This window comes from Xiphophorus maculatus, chromosome 16 (assembly GCF_002775205.1).
Source record: "Xiphophorus maculatus strain JP 163 A chromosome 16, X_maculatus-5.0-male, whole genome shotgun sequence".
NCBI classification, from domain to species: domain Eukaryota; kingdom Metazoa; phylum Chordata; class Actinopteri; order Cyprinodontiformes; family Poeciliidae; genus Xiphophorus; species Xiphophorus maculatus.
In genome coordinates, this window is record NC_036458.1 from 14,359,474 (window position 1) to 14,385,079 (window position 25,606).

Consider the following 25,606-nt stretch of genomic DNA (forward strand, 5'->3'; position numbering starts at 1 on the left):
TCCTACAGTTTAAGTGGAAATTCTATCCAATGTCAACCAAATGTAGTATGGCGGTATTTGAAAAAGTTAAAATAAAAGATTGTTTTTTTATGTATAGTGAATATAAACGTGGCTTCAACGGTAATGAGGCCTGGTTAAAGAAAATTGGGATTGGGTTCTGTAACCTGTTCCCAAATGTAATTCTCAATAAGTCAACAAAAAAAGAAGCAAATAAATACTGTACACCAATTTCACCTAGTTGGAGTATTAACAGGTTTTTGGTTTTTTTTAAACCAGTAGGATATGTGCAGTTTTAATACCAACAAAGCTAAAATCGACAGTGATATGAAAACAACTTCAGATTACAAAACATTTTAAACAAATTTAACCCACTGTGTGGGAAATAATCTTTCTGCAAGAAATTATTCTGCACTGTTCCATTAGCGAGACGGGCGAAAAAAAATATGCAGGACGAAAACTTTTAGAAGTTTGTTTGCATTTATTTTCATATTAAACAGTGTAATTATAAACATTTCAGTAAATTACACTAAGCATGATCAATATGAAGTAAAAATATTTAAAATCTACAGGTCTTAAAGGACAGAATGAATTCACATCTGCTTCTGCGTCTTAATTTAACCCCTTTTAGTAGACGACTGATATGTTCCTCTGATTCAACTCAGCTTGAAGTTACAAAATGAAACCTCCTATTGATAACTCAGTTATTACATCTTTTCCCTCCCCCCACATTTACAAACAGAGAGAAAGAAAAATCAGAATCCATATATACACATTGGAACATCTCAACATCAAGTTACATTTCTCAAATGTGCAAGATTAAGCAAATGTATACTGTGGTCAAAATAAAAAGATTTCCTTAAATATGTGTTCAAGTTTAACTGAGGAGCAGGCTGCTGGTTTAACAGAAGTTAGTGATGACTGATATGGTGCCTTCAGGAGGAGGAGAAGTGGAGGTCTACTACACGTGAAGTACAGCTGTTCACAAGTGACAAATATTTAAGGTGGTTTTATCATCCAAAGAAATAGGCGGTATAACCTACAGTTCCAAATATAATAGCTGTAAATGAAGACAGGGTAGAAAATTGTTAATTTTGTCTGTATTGATCATACAAATTACATACAGCGAACAAATTCTTTTTTAAAAAGGATATTGCCATATTTGACACAATGTAGAAAAAAAAAAAAGAAAGGCAATTAACTACATCCATAACAACTGCTAACAGCAGCCATGTTTTTCCGTTTGTTCTAGTAGTGTCACCGAAGAACAACCGCCGCAATCACCGGCTCGTCCTCTGAACACGTTGATGAAATTCATTGCACGTTTGTTAACAAACAACTCAATTTCGACGCCATTTTCAAAACAGAGATTTCTCACTTATCCAAAAAGAAAGACAAAAAAAATAGTTTAAACATCACCCGGCTTGACGTGTGATTTGAAATATCCATAGTGACACAAAAACAGAGGGAGCCGACTTCGTGGAATCAACAGGCACCATGATTAGACCCAGCGACGACAAAACAACTTCCTCCATGTTTCGATTAAAATAAAGCTTTACAAAGAAAAAAAATAATAAAAATCAATAAATCAGCAATACGTTCCTCTTCTCAACTGTTTCACAGTTGAACCTCCCCTTCGTTAAGACTGATAGTCAATAATAGTAGTAATAACACCCTCAGCTTACTGCTAGTGTTCCTTACATAAAGGAACGTACAGTGCGTCACCTCTACAGGTTGTTCGGTACATCTGCAGTCTTCATCCTTTTAATTCAAATACTGCTACAGAAGGATTAACCGCAGAATGTCATCTCCAATTAGGAGACTCACTAAACTCAACTGGAAGATGGAAGAAAAAATAAAATAAAAGGCAACCACTGAAATAATTGCACAACATGAAGGAGAGAACCAACAAAAAAAAACAAACATTGATAAATATTACATTTTAGATTTATAATTGTAGTTCTGCTGAGATCAAAGAGCTTATTTCTGTTTGGTTGTAGTGATTATTTGCCAGCTCAGATTTAATTCATTAATTTAAAATATTTTTTTTTATTTTTTTTTTTTTTGGTGAGAGCAGGCAACAAAAAGAAACAGACACACATTTGGAATGTGCATGATAAGTCTTTAAAGCAGCACATTTGTTTTTTGTTTTTTTTTTAATTGCACTCGACTGAAATTATACCAATGGAGCTGGACAGTTCCTGTGGCTCAGACCGGGACTGGGACCCGTCCGAATGTCTGAAATCGGCTGAAAATCCGTTTTTAAGTCAAATCGCCAACTCTTCTGAGAACAGTTCTGCCTGAGGCGAGCGCTCCACAAACTGTCCTCATCCCAACATTCCCAAAAAAGGACGGGCATAGCTTAATTCCTCAGTAGTGTTAGGAATAACGGTTCCTTCGTTTGTCACCTCAGTCTTTTTCTCCATCTTCACTGCTTCCTGTTGGGAGAGAAACAATGAATGAACTCGCAAGAAACGTCCTTCAGAAATCCTGAACAACATACAGATTTCTGTGCTCAATAAAGCCAAAACAAGCTCCCATTTCTTACCGGCGCCATTGTGAAGCTTTACAAATGATGTCATTATTACTCTTAATTCAGGACTATATTAGTCAAAGGAAGTCAGAATGTGAGAAATGTGAATGAATCAATTTTTTATTAACCTTTATATTAAGATATGTAAATTCTTTTGTCTTGCACCTCGCCTCTAAAATGAGTATATTTCATATTTTGACATGAAATATACTCTTAAGACTACCATAGAAACATTAGGCATCCAAATATTGTTTTAAAGGAAATCTTTGAACCATTATTACCTTCTGTCCTCAACTTGCATAGATATTGCATACACCTTCTAAACTTACAACACCCTGAATTAGAGTTTTAGTAATATTTTTGAAGAAAAACATTTCATTTATTTTTATTTTTTTGCAACCTGGAACTTTTGCGGGAATTGTCAAAAATCAGTAATAATTACTTTCATCAGGCTTGTCAAAAAAAAGGAAGAAAAAAAACAGAAATTAAACACATTTACACTCAAATTTACAGTAGTTGAATTGAAATAGTGGAAAACAATAAAAAAAGGACTTTTTGAAGGAATGTCAACGTCATGAAATGGAACAAAAAATATATAATTGTCAAATCAGACAATAGTGTCAAGTGGGATTATTGAACAGCAGAGAAGAAATGTAGAAGGGACACAGATTTTTCTATTTACACATATGAGAGCATACAGACATGTGTTTATGTATAACATATGTATATATAACACAAGGAATTATAGCATTCAAAACTAATCGACTTGATTGCTTAGACAGGAAAGGGGCATGCAGTAAATGTATCACGCTACTGTAATGCAGAACACCAGCAGCTCAGATAATGTCTTGATTGTTTGCTTAATTTAAAAAACATTGTCATTTTTAATCTGAGGTTTAAACATTACAATTTTGTATGCTTGTTTTTTTTTTTATTGAAATAATTAGGAAATAGATATTAGTGTGATTGACAAATGGAATAATTGATAATGTGCAATTAACTTAATTCCTAAAAAAAACAACTTGATTAGGGCTGAAAGGACTGATTAATTAATTGATTGATTAATCAAATCAATCGTGAAAAATTGATTATAGAAATAATCGTCAACTTTAGTAATCGGTTAATAGTTACCTGGAGTATACAGACTCCAAGAATGCACATTTGCTGCAAGAACAGTCAGAGCAGTAATTAAGTCAAAAGTGTATAAAAAGATACATACATTTTTAATTTAAAATGCAAAACCTTTCATTTATTAATTCAACACAAAACAGATTAGTAGACAGCATTCTTTTAGCATCAATTGCTACAATGATCAAGCGCTAACTTTATTTTCTTTTTTAAAAAATTTTAATTACTTCTTTATGTGCATGTTTTGTTGTATTTTTAACATTGTCTGAAAAAGGCTCCAGTGGTTAAATGAAAAACCTGCAGAATGTGCCAATTTTTAAAAGAGAATTAAATTAATGTTCAGAATAATTGATAGAATAATCAATAATTAAAATTGTTAATTCTGATTAATATTAAATGTAATGGTACCCTCGGATGGGTAAAGGTTTTATATTTTAGGTGTTCTAATTGTTGATAGATTTACAGACTGACTATGCATTAATTAAACAAATATGTAGCCTATTGACTAACAAATGGTAAAAGACTTGTATATAAAATGAATGATTGCTAAAAGTCTTCAGCAATTGCTGAACTGTCTTTAGCAGTTCAGCAGCTGGATACTGAACTTGCCTCCTTGTTCGATGTCGGAGTCGGTCAGATGCGTCAGGGAGAAGCTGGCGATGTTTGCCGGTGAAATGGAGAAACGGGAGTAGGTGGAGGAGCTGCTCCAGCTCGGCTGCGGCATGCGTCCGACCGATGGGGGAGTAGAGGACATGTCCTTAGAGACGGGGTCTTTGTCAATCTTGGAGAGGAAGGCAGGTCCGGGTGAGGAGAAGTCATCGTCCCACTCAAAACCACCACCTGAGAGACGTTACAGAACACGTTAGCAGATTGGATTCATGTTATCGGTAACAGTGAATACCAGCCGGGGGTTTTCGCCTCACCCTCTTCATCTGTTGAACTTTCAGAGTTAGCAAAGCGGTTCAGGTAGCTGGCTGTGGACACGGGGCTGCTGAGCTCTGGGGACTGACTGCTCAAACCAGACAAGTGGTCTCCCAGTTCCTTAGTGGGCGTCTCCTGCAATGCAACAGGTTAGAGAACAATTAGTAGGACACAAAGGAGCGCTCCGCATTTATTGGAATCTAGAAGTGTGACTAGCTTCTTGTAATAACATTGAAAATGCACAGAAATTTGCTGAAAAAACTACTTTTAATCTGAGAACATTTATTCAGTGAATGTAAAAAAACAAAAATTGCGAAATGAAATTCAAGTCGACATTACCTGGTCAAACAGGTAGACTGTGACATCATCGAAGAACGACACCGCTCTCCTGGAGTTCTCTGCGTTGCACCTGGCAGCAAACGAGGAAGACGGAGCTTCGATGTTCAGGTTTGTTGGTTTCAGCAGGCTCTTCAGGTTCTTGCCGCTGGTGTCGTCCGACACAATAATGGGCACGGCGTGCACGGCTTCGTCCTCGCTGTCCTCGCTGGAGCTGTGCAGCTGATACGCGCGCATGTCGTCATCGGAGTCCTCGCTGTTCTCATCCTCCTCGTCGGCGTCGACGCCGTCTTCCTGTCCCTCTAAACCCGGACCGTCACGCCTGCCCAGGTAGCGGCCCTCCATGTCGGGCTCTTTGATTTTATGACCGTCGTGGGCGTAGGTTCTGGTCAGTTTAGCGTGAACAGCGCCCTCTAGTGGTGGCTTTGTGGCGGTATTGGAAGGGAGAGGGGGGGTTTCCAGATCTTCTGTCGGGCTCAGTGTTTCAGGAAACAAGTCCTGGTAATTACATGTTTTTGTTTCTTTTCCGTTGTGAGCTTCTGCCCCTTCGCTTTTTAGTTCCTCTCCAGAAGTCACCTCTAGATGCAGATCCTCAACATCAAAAGGTACAGAGGAATCTTCTTGGGAAAATAAAGCATCAATATCTCTTTCCTTGTAAGCTTCCAGCATCTGACCTTCAGAGTTCCTCATCCATGTGACTTCTGTAGAACTTCCTGCAGTCGACTCCTCTGCCCTTTTCTCTGGTTCAGATTCATTATCCGAGAAGTAGGCGGAGTCTCTGTAGTTACTACTGGTGAGTGGTTCTTCTGCAGGATCTCCATGGTCTGACTGGTGATCCTCACTTGGATCCACACCGCGAGTTTCGAGCATACCCTCAGCTTCAGAGATGACTATTTTGGGGGGAACCAAATTGGTGGGAGCACCAAGCTCTTCCGACTCTTCTTCGATGGAAACGCCAACGCCATTTTTCACAGGTGAGCAGTCTGTGGCGTTAGGCTGCGAGTTCCATTCAGGAGACTCCAGGTTCTCTGTCTCATAACCGCTGTCTGATATTTTGTATGGAGGCTGAAGTTTATTTTGGGAGATTTGAGCTTTCAGCTCCTCCGCCTGCTCCACAAGCCGATGAATGTCCAGAGAGTCGAGAGAATCTGGTGTTTCAGCTGAATTGTCCACCGTTGGGAGAGTGGTGGACATGCTGTCTTCCAATAAACTATCCTGGCTTATCTGATCCAAAGAAGGACCGGATACGAGGAGAGAGGATCTAACGAGTGGATGTCCGTTAGTTTCCAGGAAAGATTCCTCCTGATCAGACAAATTTGTTTCCAGGTCTAGATCTGCGTCCTCAATCAGCTCACTCAGAAGGTCGTTGCTTGTTAGGTCATCGTTCTGTCCATTTTCAGAAGGGATTGTTTGAACTTGGAGATTTTCAGGCATTCCAGTTCCTATGACCTTTGAGACTTCGGGGTCATCTTCAAGGCTGGGGATTTTGGCATCTGTGGACAAAGAGTCTGTAGTGGCACTGTCAGAGAAAAAAGGGATATGGCCATCCATATTGTTAGTGATGTGCTCAAACCTCTGTGAGGTAGAATTGAAACCGGAGTCTGCAGTCCTGTCTGAGGACTGGAGCAGAGTGAGGTCTTCAGTGGAAGAACCGTTCCTGACCTGGCTGCCTTTTTTATCATCTGCAACCACCGTAATGGAAGGCACCAGAGTTTTATTTTCTATCAAAAACGGCCCCAAGTTGGTGCTTGGAGAGTCTAAAAGGTCCCCTCTTGAATCTGTGCTACTTGTTGCAGGTCTCAAATTTGTATCTGCTGTATTTAAGCTGCCTAAAGTCTCAAGGTTGTCCCAGGAGTTCATCTTGAATGTTTCCTCGGGTTCGTGGACAATGCCGGGTAAGAGAAAGTTCTGCAGTGGATTCGAGAAGCTCGAGTCCTCTTTCATCAGGTTCTGTTCTCTGAGAAACACAAAATTATCAGCCAGTTTTTCAGTCTCCAGATGCTTCCTTGCATCCATGTTCTCCTGCTCTCCTTCCATAGCAACCGGCAGGTGACAAGCGTCTAAAAAATAGCTCGGATTTGGGTTCACATCTTCAACTTCCAAAGCTTCATCAAGAAAAGGGTTCCCACTGCGCTCCGGGAGCTCCAGAAAGTTCTGTGTCCAGGAGGGAGAGTCTTCGTGCTTTGACCCCTCTTCAGTGAAAATGTTGGTGTGGTATGGACTGTCGTTTTCTAGAGATGACCAGATGTGGCTGTCTGGTAAATATGAATCCTTTGAGTCGATGCTTTGGTGGAAAAAGTCAGCATCTGTGCTCGACTCGTCCAGACGGACATCTTGAAGTACAACAAAGTCTTTCTGGATAGAAGTAAAGCCCATGTCCTGTTCCGCATTCTCAACATCCCCGTCAGCGCTCTCGCCTTGCTCCTCAAGCTGGATATAATATTCATTCCCGTTTGATGATTTCTGCGAATCAAACACTGGGACAATCCCAGGAACTCCTAATCCAGAGTTCCCACTTTCAGCTCCTCCTGCCCTGGGTAGAGGATCGGGGAAATGAGCCTGGATGTCCTCCCTAGAAACAGGGAAGAACATGCTCTGGTAGTTTAAGGTAGTGTCCATGCCTGATCGGCCGTGGCTGCTGTCGTAGTGGTCATGCTTGGCTGCTTCCCAAACGTACTCGAAACTGAGACCTTTGCTTGTTTCTGTAATGGTTAAAACTTCATCTATCTCTTGTCGCAAAGCATCGTCTGCAAACTGGTCCAGGATCGGGAAAGACGAGTGGTTAACAGTCTGTCGGGTGATGGGGTTAGGCTTCAGTGCATCCCAGCGTTGCTCGAAATCTTCCTCCATGTCCTTCTGGCCTTGCATTCGCAGATAGATTAACAAACGGTGTACTTCCTCGGCTGTGGCCCGCTTCTCAGGGGAGAGCCAGCAGAACTGCAACACCTCATACCTGCAGGTACAAAAAACAGATAAATCATTTAGACTTTCTCCTAGCTTTATAGCTCTTTTTCTACTCTATTTGGGAGTAAAATCTCTAAGACAATGGCTGAAAAGTCTCACCATCTGTCAGAATAAGGAAGCTCTAGTTGCGGTTTGAATAGTTTGACTTGTTGCTCCTTGATTACATGATGTAGAACCTCCCGGTTAGACAGGTGTGGATACGGCTGAGTGGCATTCTCAAAAAGCTCCCATAATGTGACCCCCAAGGACCTGCAAACAGAGAAAGAGCGGCAGCTATTGTTAACCCCATAAAACACACTAGCTGTTCATCAAATTACATGAGCATAAAACAACAAATGTATTTAAATTAATGATGTTACATAAAAACACTGGTAATTATTGGAAACATTTCCAAGTGGAGCAGTATTTTAGCGACACATTATCATTGTCGCAGGAAAGGAAAAACCAAGTTAATTTTTAATACAATACTATATAGAACAAAGTATTTTCTGCCATTTGTACTTTAACTCACATGTTTGCAACACTTAACTGACTTCAACAGGATAAAAATAAGTCATGTGGTCTTTATCAGGTTCTATATTCAAACTGCTATACGGTATTTTTATTCATTTATTTTTTTTTTACCAGGGTTGCAAATCTTACGTACAGTACAGACCAAAAGTTTGGACACACCTTTTAATTCAATGAGTTTCCTTTATTTTCATGACTATTGACATTGTAGATTCACACTGAAGGCATCAAAACTATGAATAACACATGTGGAAATATGCACTAAACAAAAAAGTGTAAAACAACTGAAAATACTCCTTATATTCTAGTTTCTTCAAAGTAGCAACCTTTTGCTGTGATTACTGCTTTGCACACACTCTGCATTTTCTTGATGAGCTTCAAGAGGTAGTCACCTGAAATGGTTTTCACTTCATAGGTGCCCTGTCAGGTTAATAAGTGGGACTTCTTGCCTTATAAATAGCCATGAAAATAAAGAAAACCCATTGAATTAGAAGGTGTGTCCAAACTTTTGGTCTGTACTGTAGGTCTGCCTGATGTTAGAAAATCTTGCAATGTCGATCAAAAAGGTTAATATTGCAATAAAGATATCAGCTGCTTTATATGTGTATTTTTCTTGTCCCTCTCTTACGTCCAGTGTTGATAACACTAGGAATAAAGTAGCAAACAATTACTAAACTTCGAACAGTCCTTTGTTATATAAATATTGCACACACTGATTATATATATATACAGTATATACACTGAAGGTTTTAACAGTTTCTTCTATAACTCGGAAGAATGCCTTTGGCAGCAAAGAGGTGATCAACTCATTATCAGGCAGATGGTGTTTTTGGACTCTTCAAGAGGTTTTTTTGGTTAGCAGATGTGTGTACCTACCACACATTGCTGGCCTTGGTCTGCTCCATCGTAATCACCCCCCCATGGCGCTCCGCCACCAGTTCAGGAGCCAGCCACCGCAGGGGTGCGAACACATCATCCTCTGTGATGATGTAATCCTCCTGCAGACATGGGATTGTTTTAAACGTAGTGTCATACAGATATGGATAAGAACCTAAATGAAAAGCATCATAAAGAGCAGAAATTTTGCGACTGTTGAGGCAGTACACCCTCCCTGACATTGCTTCTCTGTTTTCCTACAGAAATAGATTCGCTGGGTGACCTTCCCTCATGAGTATTAAATTCAGACAGCATAACTGCTGGCTAAGCTGTATTTCAAGAATGCAGTAGATCCAACTGCTGAGGACATATGCAGGACATCAAGTTACAGAGAGGACAATCTGAATTCTGCAATGAAATGTATCCTATGTCTGATCAAAGGGGACATTTGTTTTGTCTCAGACTGAAGGCAGATATTTTCTGTACGCTTGCCTGGGTAAAAATAGCAGAGATTGAGATTCTTCTTTACTATGAAACTGAGCCAGGTTTTGATGTAGTCATGACAGTGATTTAGCTACAAGTAAAACACAAAAACTAAACCAAAGGACAAATGGTCTACGTCTACCCACCAAAAAACCATGTATTTTTGGCATTGTATAGAGCACAATATCAGAGACTACCTACAAATAACTTTAAAATATTTGACAACAGAATACAATTATGAAATATTTAAACTTTGCAAAAGCAAAAAAAAATATCCACAAGTATGGCCTCCTGAACTGTATTTTAGGTCAGGCACATAAGTCGGTTACCCAATGAATCTGAATTATTCCTAATAATCTAGAGATATTTCATCCTTTCCAAATAACATTCGGAGTGAACGATACTGTATTTGCTGTGGCATCTCCTTTTCCGGCTTGGTTATGTGACCTGCTCTGCATTTTGCTCAGACAGCTGTTTGTGTAAAGGAGAGCTGTGCAGAGAGCAGCTGAAACATCAGTCGTTACATTTTATAATGTTCAAATTCAAGCACTAAGTTCATGAAGGATAGGAACTTTTTCCAAGACATTTTGTCCTTACACAAACTGTACTGAAATATCACATGCTGAATTAACAAAAAGTCATATGAAAACAGAAAGTAAACATGCTAGCATTAGCCTACCATTTCTTCAAACAACTGTGAGAAAATATAATTTGGAGAACCATCGGTAATTCCTTGGTTGTATGTGTCAACTCAGATATAAGTTTAGGACTAAAGCTGTGTGTGTTTTTTTGGGATGCCTTGTTAACACATATTAGCATTTTCACCCTTTTTCCTCCGGAGTTTTAGCAGTGCACTTTGACCAACCTTTAGAAACCGCTACTGGGATTTTAAAAAAAAAGAAAAGAAAATTTGCCACTGTCGAGGAAAGCACATAAGTCCTAACCATCACTGGTGACTGGGACACAGTGACAAAAATAATGTAAATCATGCATTATAGATGAAATATAGTGTTTTATTTAACTATATATTATGACTCCATAATACAGCTCAGAAGAAGATGTTTATACAGCATATTTGAGACCGAATCTTAGCTTGTTGTGACAACATCCTCATTTGTGAGGAGTACTAATAATAAACTGCATATGATCGTAAACAAACTTCAGATGAGCAAAGATTATTTTGCAAACAACAATATTAAAAAATCCAAGTGAACCTGTGAAAGCTGTGTTTCTCTGAAAATCAATGTCATTAGTTATCGTTACATTAAAAAAAACAAAGTATGCAGATTATTACAGTAATTACGCACAGAGGGTAACAAACCATGAATAATGTCCTTACTTTATATCTGAAGGGTCCGATCCCATAGTCTCCCACTTTAACTGTAAGATCTGAGGTCAAGTAGCAGTTCCTTAGGGCCAAATCACTGTGAGAACACAAAAAAACATTAAATATTTACTAAGATCGATCTCACTTCTTTCTTTAAGTGTCCGTTTTATACAGGCTTCGCTCATCTGCTTGTAAGAGATTACCACAGAATGGTTATAGATGGGCATCTCTCAAGAATCACAAATGATTAGGGTGCCCACAAGAATTCAGTACAAGTGGCTTCTCATTTTCCCCACTCTTCACATTAAACTCTTACAGGAACTATTTTTTGGCTTGGCCACAGGATGTTGTTTCTGGAGAGGAAACAAGACTGAGAACTTTTGTTGGTCTGCCAGGAGAGGGCGTCAAGCTCCGGGGTTCTGCACATTAAGCATCCATTCACAGAGAATCCAGAGGCAGGCTCCTGTTACTCTCTGCCCCACCAGCGTTCTTGGTACACAGAGTCCTTTTTAAACCACCCAATGACAGACGCTGTGGACACCAATATCCTTGTGCGTACATGCATAGCCTAGCTAACCGCCAGTCCTACTGAAACCTCTGAAAAGATAAATGAAGATGTATTTTGAAACACTCCTGTCCTCTGCTGTTGGTTAACGTGTCAACATGTTAGTAACACAGTAAGGAGGGAACCAAGTTCAACATTTTAGCCCTACAAGGTCATTATATGGTGAAGAGGCGATCACTTCTATACCCGTGAGGTATTTGTGGACTCACTGCAAAACCCTTCTACACGCTCAGGTTCAGCAATACTTGGGTCACTCAAATCACTTCTTTAAAAATAATATTAACCAAGTGGCACATTTTGAAAGAAAATTGTCAGTTCAAATGACAATTTTTTTTTTAAAGTTACAGATGCCATTATTTTAAAAGTGCAATATTAAGCAGAGTGAAAAAAGCATAACATGAAAGAAATTACTATAAAACTCATTTTCATACATACATTCCTTGTAAATAATTTGATGGTATTAGCAGTTGAGTTGAAAAGTAATTTTAAATCATGTCTAAAAAAAATGTTTATGGAATAAAATATCTCCCCTCCGCACAACACCTGACAATGCTTTCATGCAACAACAAAAAACTCATATGGGCATCCTACTGGATGCAATGAGATCAAGATAAAAATTCAACTGGTTGCGAATAAAAGCAATTATTTTATCTATTCAAGTAATGTCATATTTATAGTTTTAAGAAGCTATTTCCAAACGATTTGAGTTGAAAAAATTCCAATGAAGAAAACAAAACATTTCAGTAATAACCAATTTTTTGTACAAAACAAAATAATTTAATTATTTCAATCTTAAGTTTCAGAGATTCCTTTTAAACTGAGCCCAATTTTAAGTTTCAGTTGGATCATTTGAGCCAAACACGGTCACTTCCAGTTGGAAAAAACCCAGGATGATGACGGACAAATGTCAAAGTTGAAGTTTGAAATAGCAGCTGAAAAAACTAGCAGGTGACATCATGCTGCCTTCTCTTGCGTAAAGATTATTTTTGGTTGAGAAATGCTTTTACTACAGGTGAAAGAGTCCTTGGCACTGGATAAATACGTTTAAGAATATTAGTCCTATTGAATGCAATGTACATTGCCAAAGAGAAAAAAATCTATTGATTTATAAGATATCCCACAGAAATGTACACTTAAAAAATGTTACATTTTGAAGTTTCCCAAAAGGAATTTATTAAAGAGACAAGCTGCTGATTGAGTTTTGCTCTTTTGCGCCTCCATTCTTATCCCTGCATAGCAAAGCTGAGATTTCAGCCTGGGACATCGGCCCACACAGCACTTGTCCCGAGAGGTTTTGTGTCTGTGTTGCTGCACCAAGCGCTACCCTCTTAAATACAGTTTCATCAAGCTGTACACCGTGTCCTTTTTTAGTTCGCATAATGAGTTAATGTTTTTCTCAACGTTTTGAGTTGAACCTGTCAAAGAACCATTTTCACTAGTGAAAATGAAACAAGTCAACAATGAGGAAATCTTGTAGACCTCTGTGAGTTGTAACAAGGATTAAACCACAACGCCCAATATGAGGATATCCCTTTACATGCAAAGAGCAGAATCATCATATCCCTCTGGCAGAGGACAGCTGACACTGTGGCAAAGCATTGGAGCTGTGTAATTGGAACCCTTAAAGCTTATTCTGAGCATGCAAAATAGAGCTGATGAGCTGAGCATCGTATGTTAGCCCCACCCCACCCCACGATCCCCGAGTTCTTAACGTCTCCCTGTACCCCTGCTACCAGGGGTGGCGGGGAGGCACCCAACCAGTGCTGGCTGTGGTAAAAATGAAAACGAAACGCAGCCGCTCCACTCCGCTGTGCAAACCTTTTTTGGAGAACACCGGTACTCCTGAGACTGGTTGGACAGACAGCATGCAAGTAAAACTGACTGCTGGTCTACATCTTCATAATCATTTCCAGCAACTTTTATGACTGTGTACTTACCACATGACACTTTAAATACCTTGTAAAATTAATTATTTTAGAAATTTAAGTAGCAAAACTTACTGATTAGGTAAATAATATATTTGAATATTGTTCTTTTTATAAGCTCTCAAAATAAAAGTAAATAGTCACAATCTTTAAAAACTACAAAACAATGCTTACACAGCTGCTGTCACTGACAAAGTAAGCAATACCCTAAACAGTGGCTGCACAAAAAAACAGACATTGCTTAGCTCAGTGGATCAAAACTGTGTGCGCTTAATTAAATGTTGCAGTTCTGAAGTGCTACCTGTGCAGGAAGTTGTGTTTGTGAAGGTGAGTGACACCAGCAGCAATTTCGCAGGCCATCCTCTGCAGCTGCAGCAACTCAGCGTTTCTAAACGTCCAATCCTGCTGAGATAGATAGCTTCGCAAATCCCCCTGCAGCAACAAGCAAAGACAGACACAAAGAGCAGTCAACCCATTCAAAGCAAACAAACAACTGACCAGAAAGAGAAATATTCTGCAAATGATTTTTTTTAAAAAAGCAAGAGATGCCAATAAAATGCAGTGTGCAGACATTGCCACAAAGGGGCAGCAGACTCCCCCCTTCTTGTCTTTTCAGCACTTCTCGCAGCCCAACGTGAGACAGCCAAATAAGGGTAACACAATTCAATGCTTCTCAGTGCTGTGTCACAGATTTATAAATAAGAGTGTCTCGGTCAGATCAAGAAACTACAGTGTACTCATCTCTTCTGGACAATTATTCACCATCAATACAATAAAATGGAAATATTCACATTTGAAATGATAATGAAACTATTTAGAAAATTAACCCTGCAGTTTGTCAGAGCGGCGTGACGACAGAGCAGTGAGACGTCAATCACTAGGTGCACCGGGAACAAATAGTTAACCTCTGTGTGGTATGTCAAAGAGTCAGTAAATTTGACTTTCAACAAGAGTTCAGCCCAGCCTCGTAACACATCTGTGTCTGTCATTCATTAAAGTATAACAGAAAGTGACTGCCAAATTGTCAATGTGTTATTGTGTAAACTCTTTAACAATTCCTTTGGAAAGTCCTGCTAAAATGTTCAAAACAGCCAGATTAAGAGAAAGTCCCTTAAATTAGCTAAACATGTAAATATCTTTTCAATTGGGATTTACATGCTAATGTTTACAAGGAGTTTCTTTTGCCACAAGCTGTCTCTTCGCAAGTTCCTTTAAAATCACTCATCCTAGCTCAGTTCTATATATTATTTTAGTTTACTTCACAATTACACACTTTTCTTTGTTGGTCTTACACATAACTCTAATAAAACACATTGAATTACAACATGACAAATGTGAAAAATCATATGTACACCTTTGCTTGGCACTGCATACACAGAAGACCCAGCAGGGCTTTCGTAGAAAGTCTTAACTCTAAAGCTTTATTTGTGAATCTTTAGGAGCAGGTTATGAAGTTTGTGTTCCAGGAAATATGCTATTAACAAAACAATAAAAGTACAAGGATGTACTAAGTTCAAGTTTAGCTTAACTGCTACAGTATAAAGTTACAAAAATGAACATAAAAATGAATTCCAGGTATTTTCTGAGGCAACACAGGATGCTACTTTGGAGACTTAAAGGTATTTTAGAAATTACTGTAGGCCTATTTGCAGCGTCTACCTAAGTTAATAAATCACTGAGAGCTAAAAGGAAATGGAAACAATCACCGATCATAAGGTCAGTTTTGTAATGGTGACTAATTCAATAATACCCCAAGATAAAGAACTATTAGAGATTCACTGATAAATCAGCAGTTAGTGGATTTGAGTTAGTCAGAAACTGAAAAATCTATTTAAAATTTATAAACCCAAGCCCTATGAAGTTCTGCAAAAAACATTCTTTGGTGTGGGAGTTGTGACAGAGTAAATATATGCCTCAAAATTGCTAAGAAATAAAGTATGTAGAAGCACAAAGATGTAGGAAGATGTTTGAAAAGAAACTGCATCTTATGAGATGTTGAGAAATTTCTGCATGGTATTCAGGCTGCTAAAGGGTGAGAGTAATTTCCAGCTGATAAGAGAGAGGCAGAAGACGTTACAGCTCTCTTTTTTAATCCTTGTGATCTTCAAACCTCAGTCTGGTATAGAACATGATGGAAGCATTTTGTAAATCCCCAGGAGTTAAGGTAAGGACATCAAAGGAATACACAGAAACTGATGTTTTAGTGATCATATTTCTTTTGACTGTACTAATCGCTTTTAAATGGCATTGAAAAGAGTCAAGTTGATAATTATTACCCTATTTAAGTTGTAAAACATTGTTTATAACCTCTGCTCTCTTGCACGTATTAGGGGATTGCTTCTTTTCTAATCTTTTTGTTTTGCATATCGTTCCCTGGCTTCTTTGACTACAGAAGACAGCCTAACTTTTAACATTATTTATTATTGATAATGATAAACTGTGTCGACAACTTTTAAAAGCCAAACTCGGGTGCTGCTTGCCTCATGGCATGAAACACGGAGGCATTTTTGTCAAACATCCCGACTCCTGGCCGCACACTTGAAGACTATTAAGTCTTAAAATTTTTAAAGACTTAATTGTCTTAAATATCAATTGTCATCACATGATATTTTAGAGCCGGCAGCAACAGTTGCTTGATGTATTTTGATGTCCAAATGCTTTGAGTTTGGGTTACCCAGCATGGTTGATGCAGAACAGAAAAAAACCCCGCCATCAATCTACAGCTTGACAGAGGAAACATCACACTTGATTGGTTTTTCAGGATTCAACTTGTTCATAGTTGTAGGGTCAAATTTCATGTTTGGACATCTAGATGATGACTGATGCAGCCTTAAGTAGTGCGAAGACAAATTCACCTTAAACACTAACAAAGAACTTCAGCTCTTCAATGTTAGGTGCTAACTGAATTCATTTAAAGTAAGAAAATATGCAGGGTACAAGTCCAGCTCCATTTTGAAGCACTCAAAAATCTTTATCCAGCGAGGGATAACGAGTATGCACATCACTCAGTTGGATAACGAGTATGCACATCACTCAGTTGTGCTACCCTCACACATTATCACCCTCAACATACAGGACCTATTCCTCCTCTCCCTAATGACTTGTGGCAAGTTATTCACCTTGACTTACTTCCATGTGCTGTCAGAGGGATTACTGGAGCTGGCTGAGAAAGACCACAATGCCAGAACTTCTGCCAAGTCTGGGCAGCTGACAATACCCCAGCCCAAATAAGATGACGCAACCCCTGGCCAGACAAATTCAACTGGACTCAGCTTAAGTCGTTAAACAGGTTGGAGAAATGAGAACAAGAAAAAAACAGACATTTGATTGTACTAATTTAGCAGACTAAACAGCCAGCAAGCAACCCAACAAACGCTGACAATATAGCAGACAAATGGGATGTTGATCTTTCCCCCCCAAAAAGCTACGTTTTGGAGCCAAAACATACCTTTTACAAAAATATATAAATAAAAAAACAGAAATATACGGGTTTTGTAACCATTACGGCACGTTTCTTTGGCTACAGCTTCGTTTTCTTAAGAATTCATTCAACAGCTGCCAACGACCATAAAGGGTTGGCTATAAAAATGCACAAACACAGCAACTGGTAGAGCTGACACCAGAGGAGTGTAAATGGAGCCTGTTGCTTTACTGGGTGAGGTGGGAATGTGAGAAGTCCAGGGCTTACTGTAACTATGTAACTGCCTGAAGGAGGGGATTGGAGAGGGGAGGGAAGGGAAGGGTACTCCCCTAAGTTTGTTCAGGCTGTGTTGTGCACTCAGTGAAAGACATGAGCAAATGACCATGAGGACCAACGAGTGAAATCAGTGTGTACAGTAAGTGGGAGGTCCAATTTGGGATTAATGTGTTAAGCCTTTAATCTACATGGTCCAAAACAGCAGTCACTTCTGAGAATTTGAACAGTCTTTATTATTATTCAAGCTCAACTGACTGGAAAAAATGCTTTAGAATGATCAGTTAATTCACTTTTTTTCTTTTTGTAAATATAATGAAGCGTTGGACAAAAGTAATCACACAAAAAATCTAAAGACAAATGTAAAAAAAAAAAAAAAAAAAAACCGACTTCAATTCAAATATGCATATTTATCTGGATTTTACCTCATTTAGTTGCTTTCCTTCTTTAGTAGCCAATTTATTTATCATAACTAGAAAGCACATCTTCACTCACCATTTCACAATACTCAAACACAAGCAGGAAGGGAATGGCCTCAACGCACTGTCCGAGGCACTGGAGGATGTTTGGATGCTGCAGCACTCTGAAAACAACAACCAAACAAAAAGGATAAAAAAAATCTCATTAATAAGGCTAGAAAGAAAGGAACAAAGAAAGAAGCTGTACAGCTTTATTTCATGTTTTTAAATGTGATATAATATCATGCAATGTGTAGAAGAAAAGGCAGAGGGTGCTGCCAACACTGGTACTACTGTTCAAATATGGACAAAAAGACAACATAATCAGTAGTTTGGTATTTAAAAATAAAACTGATGGTAATTTGTCATGTTTATAATAACAGTGCATTTACTGAAATGTCTTGCATATACTTCACATGTGATTATATTTTTAAAAAAGGGTCTAATCTTATGATTAAAAAATTACTTCAAGAATTCAGTAGCAAAATGTCATATTTATGAAAAATCAATCAATTAAGGGGCATGTATGATTATCTTTAGCCTCTAAAGAATTACCTTACTCATCCTCTGAGGCTAGAATCTTTAGTAGAAGCACATCTGGCATGCATAGAAGATCTTTGAGTATGGAGGAGTTTGTTGAAGCAGCAGCTTCCCTTCTGTTTGATATGACTTGTTCATAATTTGACAATTATTATTGCTTGAGATTAAAGCTAAGAAATAGTGATGAATACTTAAAAGAAAGGCATTTGTTTAATTTCATAAATCTTCAATTTGTTTTAAACATCACAGATTTTTTTTTAGATGAAGTGAACATACTGTATTAAACTGCAGATGAGTTTTAAAGTGGGTTCATAAATGAAGCAAAATTATCTTTGTTGATCAACATGTTTGTGTGATCACTTTGAATAAAAATGACAAAATAAAAAAAAACAAAGAACACAAAACCATTTGCACATAAAAAAAGAGCCAAAAAACAACAAAAATACATTTTGTTTAAAATGACTACTTCGTTTATTTACCTGTATGGATCCCCCTGCTGCAAAAAGTCATTCTGCTCCTTAGCGCTGGCATTTGCTTTCAACTCCTTTACCACCACTCTGGTTCCCCCAGGGTCTGTGTATATTTCACTCAACAGGACCTGACAGCAAATAAACACAAGCTAAATAATTAGGGTTCCTGTGAAACAAGCAAACATCAACTGAGAACATCTAAATTTTATTTCCTGTATTACCCAACTCCATACCAAATACATTAATCATCAATTAGCATGAAAAATGCTGCATGCACAAAAATAAGAAAAACAGCAGAATAAAATGAATAAAATGCTAAGCTCACACACACACAAAAAACATCTTACCTGACCAAACCAGCCATTTCCAATCTCCTGGATGTAACTCAAACTGTGGCGTCCTACTTTGAAACCACTTGATGATTCTGAAACACCAAATAAAAACCAAATCAAAACTGACTGTACACAAGTTTTGCTTGTCGTACTTAAAAACCCTCATGTAAATCTGTCGAGAAATGTGTTTTCAAAAGGTTTGACAAAGTTTAAGTAGGTGTAATGTAAAGAATTTAACCCTGCTTTGTCAGTATTTGTGTTTCTGTTTATTGCTAATTGATGGACTGCTAATCGGACCTGTAATGCTGGCCAGAGGCTGCAGATGTGGGGGTCCTGGCAGTGGCACAGGGGACACAGCAAGGGTGTAAACCTCAGCTGGAGACTGCATAGAAGGCGTGTCCTCTGCTGGCGGAGTGAAGTCGATCTCATCATCAAAGTGGTCCTCAAACTCCTGCGTCAACAAAAAGGAGAAATTAAATGTTTGACTTAAGATTTTTCAATGCATCACAAACGCACAGTTAACATCGTTGGCAACAAATGGCAGTTAATTCACAAACATTGTAGTCGTCATGGTAAGTCTGCACTGGAGCCACAGGAATTGTGCTCCTCTGACAACCTGCCAGCCGCCTCTCTCACCTTGAAGTCGATCTCTCTTTCCTTGCAGCAGGTCACACAGTTTACTAGCACCACCACCAGAGCCACCAGCACAACTAATGACACAATCAAGGGCAGGTAGAGAGACACGGGCAAAGTGTCCCCTGTGTGTCCATCTGAAATGACAAAAATGGATAAAAGAAATGAAAAAAAAAAATCCATTTTTGGCTGTAATAAAAAAAAAAAACCGAGAGCATCTAACAGCAGCTTTCATCTAAATCTACCCACAACAAAGGTTTGCTTAAGACAAACAAAAATAGAACGATCATCTGATCACGAAACTCCTGCAGCTTAGCCACCCGATTGCATGTAAAAAGGCAATGTCAAACCAAAACACTGTGCAATGCTACATATTTATATTTCTAAGTGCACATTATCCACAAACATAAGAACTGTCAAGCTTTTAGTCCTGACCATCCAGCTTCTATTTCAGAGACATTTGGAGAGACAGTTGTGGGGGTGTCCACAGGCCCATCAGCAGCTGATGGTGCAGCAGCGGTGACAGCAGGTGTGGGGTTTCTGAAGCGAGGATGCTGCTGGCCTAGCAATTCAACTGGCAGCTTTAACAACAGCCTTTCAGCCCACCCGCTGCACTTCTCAGCCGCTAGACTGAAGCCGGCCCACATCACAAAAATCAGCCTTCCATTTTAGCACAACTGGTAAAAGAAATTATATCACAGTGGAGAATCTCAAAATGCAACAAAAACCCCGTTTTATGATATATGCCTTGGAAGACGAGTAGCTGTTACAGAGGTTTGCAGTATTTAATGTGAATATTGCATGTTTACCTACATCTCTGCACATAGAATTTATGTGTTTAATTAGATTTTTTTTTGTGATACTGATAGACCAACACAAAGTAGGGGAGGACTGAGAGAAAACTCTACATGGCTGCATTTGTACAAATAGAAACCTGGGAAGTGTGGCTGATTAGCACCAGTGGAGTCTGAAATGTAAGTCTAGACTTTGATTAAGCCAGAAATGGTCAATTCATTCTTCACTTCACTGTTAGTCCCAATTCTTTTCCAGACAAACAGATATTTTGCAAGGTTTCATCCATTTACCCATGAGATCCTCTACTTTTCTTTTCCTTAAAAAAGTAACATTTGTTTGTTTGTAAATATTTCCAATTTAGTAAACATAAACTTTAAAAGAAAACACAGACAATTTAAAAGACGGGAGTGCTATCTATTACTGTAAAGCTTTAAAATATTCTGTAGATGTTCAATAAAAATGTTTACTTGGAAAGTACTTCTAAATGTAGCAATTATTTATTTCCTATTTGAAATATGATTATTCAAAATGCACAGATTGTTGCTCAATTACTTTAACTTAAGAATGAAACATTGCAAAGAGAAAAAAAGGCAAAAAAACAACAATTAGCTGTACGCTTTAGTTTTAAATAGTTGTGTAAATACTGGTACTGTAAAGCGAGGGTACTTTATTTAACTTTGTACTCTGAGGTTCTAGATTCTAAAAGATGAGGATTTTCATGGTTGGAAAACTGTTAACAGACCCATCCTTTCACATGTTTGCTACATCCCATGGCTACAGAACATGGGATTTTAATGTGGCTATATCATGTATTTTTTTAAATCCTTTTTTTTGATTGGCCATGTGTAATATTCTAATGTTCTAAGAAGCTGGAACTGGGATTGTTACCTAAAACAAATAATCCTCATGAATCACAGACAAGTGCATGCTTGTACTGTATATTACACAGTTTCACTTTTACAATAGCATTACTGCAAAGAATTACCATTTCAACGATATCTTTACTAGACTCAAACAACTTTAACATCATAATGAAAAGCAGATCAGCTAGAACGTTAAACCAGAACATTGTTTCCATAAGCATAGGAATTATTGGATTATACTTCCAACTGAACCTGTTGAACAAGACTGCAAAACGGACACTGTGTGAATACTGGATGGTAAAAACAAATATAAACAATTTTTAAATGGCTCTTTAATGTCACAAAGGGTTACATTCAAAACAACCTAGCGGAAAAATTGCCTTAATTGGAGGAAGGGTTTCAGTGCAAACACCCTGTTGTGTCTTCCAGCATAGCAACAAGTGACAAGGAAGTCCAGGACCCCCAGAGATGCTACAGCAGCAGTCAACAGGAGCCGGGTCGCTGCCCCTCCACATGGGATCAGTTCTTCTTTATTAGGTTTTATTTGAGTCATGGGTTCCTATCATGACTTGGCAGAGTTCTCAGGCAAGGCGGTTTTTCTAGGACCAACACAGTAGGGAGACGTCATGTCTTATTTCAGCTGTACTGCATATTTCAGTAGTGATTCTCACAGAGGAGAAGCTGACCCATTTTTTTTTTAAACAGACTTTTTTTGTACTGCTGGGAAAAAATAAAACGATGTCTGCAGAGAACAGCAAACTGCACTGTCTGGCTGGTTCAGGATTTGTCAGTCCGGAATCATCTACATAAATCAAAAGCAAAGCCCGGGTACCAGAGTTAGCCGGGTCATTCTTTTCAAGAAATAATTTTCACAGAGTTGTGTTCAGTTACTTTTCCAAATATTTTTCATGCTTCTGTTGTTCAGAAAAAATAAAATAAAATAAAGTTAATGACAGAAACTTGGATGGCTTGCGGTGATGTCAACATCAATTTGACTCTGAACCATCCAGAACAATGCCCTGGCAGCAATATAACAGACAGACAGGCCTGTACTGAAACAAGCCTCCCTGACGGACTGGTGATCAAGCAATAAGGTAACCGTGTAGTGAAGGACTACAGCCAACATTCCCTGTGGTAAACATGTCAGCATGATCTGGCTTCACACCAAAAAGAGGCACAAAAATCTATAACGGTACTTTTACTTTACAACAGAAGGACCCAAACATGTCACTAAGGCGATATATTTGCTAACAAATACCTAAGCCAGTAGTTTTAATTATTTGTAAGTGTATCCATATCCGTGTTCTTCAGCTAAATTCAAACTGTAACAATGAAGAATTATGGATTTGTACTGTTTAATTTATGCACTGGTTAATGCAGGCCAAACAGGAGTGGTAAGGAACAGGTTGTGGGGTGATAAACCCATAAACAGCGGGCTCATACTGCAGCCTTTCTTTCCTGTACGCTTCATTATAACTGAGCAAACAACACTGCTGCTAATCATTGATAGGGGCTGATAAGATTAGAAAATCTTGTGGTTACACATTACAGGCCCACCGTTTAACATTTTCACATTTAGATTTTTTAATGTGGTATTCTGAGAAAATGGAGGGAATGGTTCTGACAAAAAATTACAGATGTAAACTAGAAAACACTGAAATTACTCCCTGAAACTAGATTCATGGGATTCTGAAGATGACCTGTGATTTTCAATCTATTTGACTTATCCTTTGTATATACAAATCACTATAAAATCTGCAAATGTTTACAGGTTTTGGATAGAATATAACTTGAAAAGGAGTGTCACAATGCAAGCAAATTAGCACATGAAGAAATAGCAAAACATGTAATTCAAAAATAATTTAATTGACAACAGTCATATGATCTCACTCATGAAAAGACATGTGATGCAGGTAAACTATTTCAGTGCTATAAAAATTGAAGTGATTATTCTGGAAACAGTTTTGTTAGGCTGGTAGGCAATCATCAACTCAACTCTGCAATAAATCTAGGAAAACAGGTCAGGATATAGAAACATGGGATTGTTTAATAGTGCACAAAAAATTTAAAGTGCATACTAGAATGATTTTGGATGACTAAGGTCTAAATTTAGGAAAATGTGTAAAAGTTTTTAATTTTCAGAATTTTCACAGTTAAATGGTGCTACTTAAACAAATCAGTATCATCATAAATACACAGATCATTTTTATTAATATGTTGTCTAAATTCACTAGGTTTGAAGCCCATGAACATCAACATAGAATGGCTTTCCTCTATTTTGATAACCTTTGCTAAAGCTGTGTTTGGTTGTTTGTATTTGGGTCTTTCTACCTTCAGTTTTGTGTTCAGTTGGTGAAATGTAAGCTCTGTTCACTTGGGATCAGGAGACCATGGAATATTCCACTTCTACACCTTTGAAAATAACCATTTTGCTTTCAAGTATGCTTAGTTTGCACCATAATTCAACTGTATAATAAAACACCCAATAATTAGAGTGATGAGTTACCATCTTCATATTATCGTGCAATTCAAAGAGAATGCAAAACACACAAACTGTGATCAAACTGTGCCGTCTCCTCAAAAATAGCTTTTTATCTGCAATTGTAGGAAGCAGCTTTAAGGGTTTATTTTTACATTTCAAGTACAAATAAGGATATAATTCATTACCTAATATGATTTTATTCCAGTTCAACATTGCAAAGCTCACCTGTAAAGTCTAAGCTGCCAAAATGGTGTTAAGATGAGAAGATTTTTTTAAAGAACAAACCAAAATCGTCTGTTAATGTTTTAAAACTCATATACAACAGCAATTTACAGGTGTGGCACATTAGTGAATGCTTCATTAGCCCACAAAAGGTCCAGATCGGATCTAAAATTAAAAATAATTTATGTATTCATTTCATATATTCTCTAATATCTGGTTTGTAAGAAAAATGTTAGCAGGATGCATTTTTGTTTCAACACAGACTGATGTTTTAAGGATGAAGACAATGCAATCTACAGTACTATTGAAATCTCTCGAGTAACCATTACAAATCATTTAAAATTTAAAACACCATAGCTGTTTTAAATTTAAGCCTTATTTGCTCTTTCACGTTAACTTGAATGTGTGATATTGAAATGTTAACATACTGGACAAGATCTATACATCTAAGAATTTTCCTCACAATAAAGTGACTTGCTGTAAAATAGGTAATAGAGGTAAATATAATCAATTATAAAGAGTGCTGTCCCTTAGGGGGGAGGTTGAGGGAAAGGTTGTTTATGATTAGCTTCTCAGGTGGTCAGTTAGCCTGATCGTGACTTTCACTTGATTGTGTCGTTCTTGTCGTGATTTTGTTTAAATGTTTACGGGTTTGTTCAACCAGCGAGTAAACTGGGCTCTCTTTTAAACTATTACCCGCACACTGCCTAACAATCTTCACAAATTACCAGAGAACAGTTGTGCTGGCGTTAGCTTTCTGGTTGATCATTAGCAGCAGGTACCCATTCCAGAAAATGCTAGCTGGCAGACATGTTTACGTATAAACACAACGTAAACAAAACCATATGCCATTTATTTGTTAATAAACTCGTCTTCAGGTGCCTTACCTGTTTTGCGAGTTTCCCGAATAGGGAAAGCTTCAGAGAACCAACATCCACACAGAAAAATCCAGGCAGCCAGAAATAACACAGACCCATGGCGTCTCTCCATCATCCAAGTTTAGCCAACGAAATGTTAGCCAACTGAAACTGTCCTAAATAAACGGCTGATATAATACCCAATTACGTAATTTGAACATTGATTACCAATTCACTGTCAGTGTCAGATACACATAAGAGCACATTTTGGGGCTGTTTTAGCCAGATGCTACTCGCCGGGCTAACTAGCTTGAGCTAGCATGTCTAGGCTAGGAGTTTCAGCTGACGACAGCAAACGCAACTCCGACATGAAGCGGTCCGTTGTCCATAGAGACCAAAAACAGCGGCCACCTTTCGCGAACTGTCATATTTGATGAAAACGTCCAAGCGTTATTTACATAAACATAATCTCGTAAAAATTAAATCAACAGCCCCTCGGTATCATGAAACACCTCTCCCCCAAAGCGCCATGTTCCTGTACATCACGGAATAGGGGCGTAAAAATCCATACGATTGGCAGTTACATACACCAATCAAAACGAAGAATGCCTTTAGCTTGTACTTGTATGGCCAATCAGAGGGCAGCTTTCTTATCAGTCAAGTGAATTCAGTGATTTGTATCAAAGCAGAGAAAA

The 25,606-nt window shown here is 38.2% G+C and overlaps 1 protein-coding gene across 2 annotated transcripts; it reads right to left on the reverse strand.

Moving 5' to 3' along the window:
- Window positions 1-458: 458 nt before the first annotated feature.
- On the reverse strand, window positions 459-25,453 carry lmtk2 (lemur tyrosine kinase 2). Of its 2 annotated transcripts, XM_023349301.1 has the most exons (15): window positions 24,942-25,453; window positions 19,696-19,829; window positions 19,357-19,510; window positions 19,075-19,151; window positions 18,737-18,855; window positions 17,755-17,842; window positions 13,867-13,997; window positions 11,088-11,172; window positions 9,266-9,387; window positions 7,979-8,128; window positions 4,919-7,868; window positions 4,582-4,714; window positions 4,268-4,498; window positions 3,662-3,694; window positions 459-2,435 (listed from the first exon to the last, which is right to left on the reverse strand). In XM_023349301.1, exons 1-15 carry the CDS (start codon window positions 25,045-25,047, stop codon window positions 2,407-2,409), a joined length of 4,542 nt encoding a protein of 1,513 aa, XP_023205069.1. In that variant the 5' UTR covers window positions 25,048-25,453; the 3' UTR covers window positions 459-2,406. The 2 variants fall into 2 exon arrangements, with proteins under 2 accessions (XP_023205069.1, XP_014327883.2); XM_014472397.2 differs by lacking the exon at window positions 3,662-3,694.
- Between the last annotated feature and the right edge of the window lie 153 nt (window positions 25,454-25,606).

Bases quoted from the DNA above. Each gene is read 5' to 3' on its own strand.
- lmtk2 (XM_023349301.1), bottom strand. From the start codon at position 25,047: ATGATGGAGAGACGCCATGGGTCTGTGTTATTTCTGGCTGCCTGGATT. The intron at 19,830-24,941 runs GTAAGGCACCTG...TTGTCATTTCAG, and splicing joins TCGGGAAACTCGCAAAACAG to ATGGACACACAGGGGACACT. The intron at 18,856-19,074 runs GTAAGATGTTTT...ATTTGCTGTCAG, and splicing joins GAAATGGCTGGTTTGGTCAG to GTCCTGTTGAGTGAAATATA.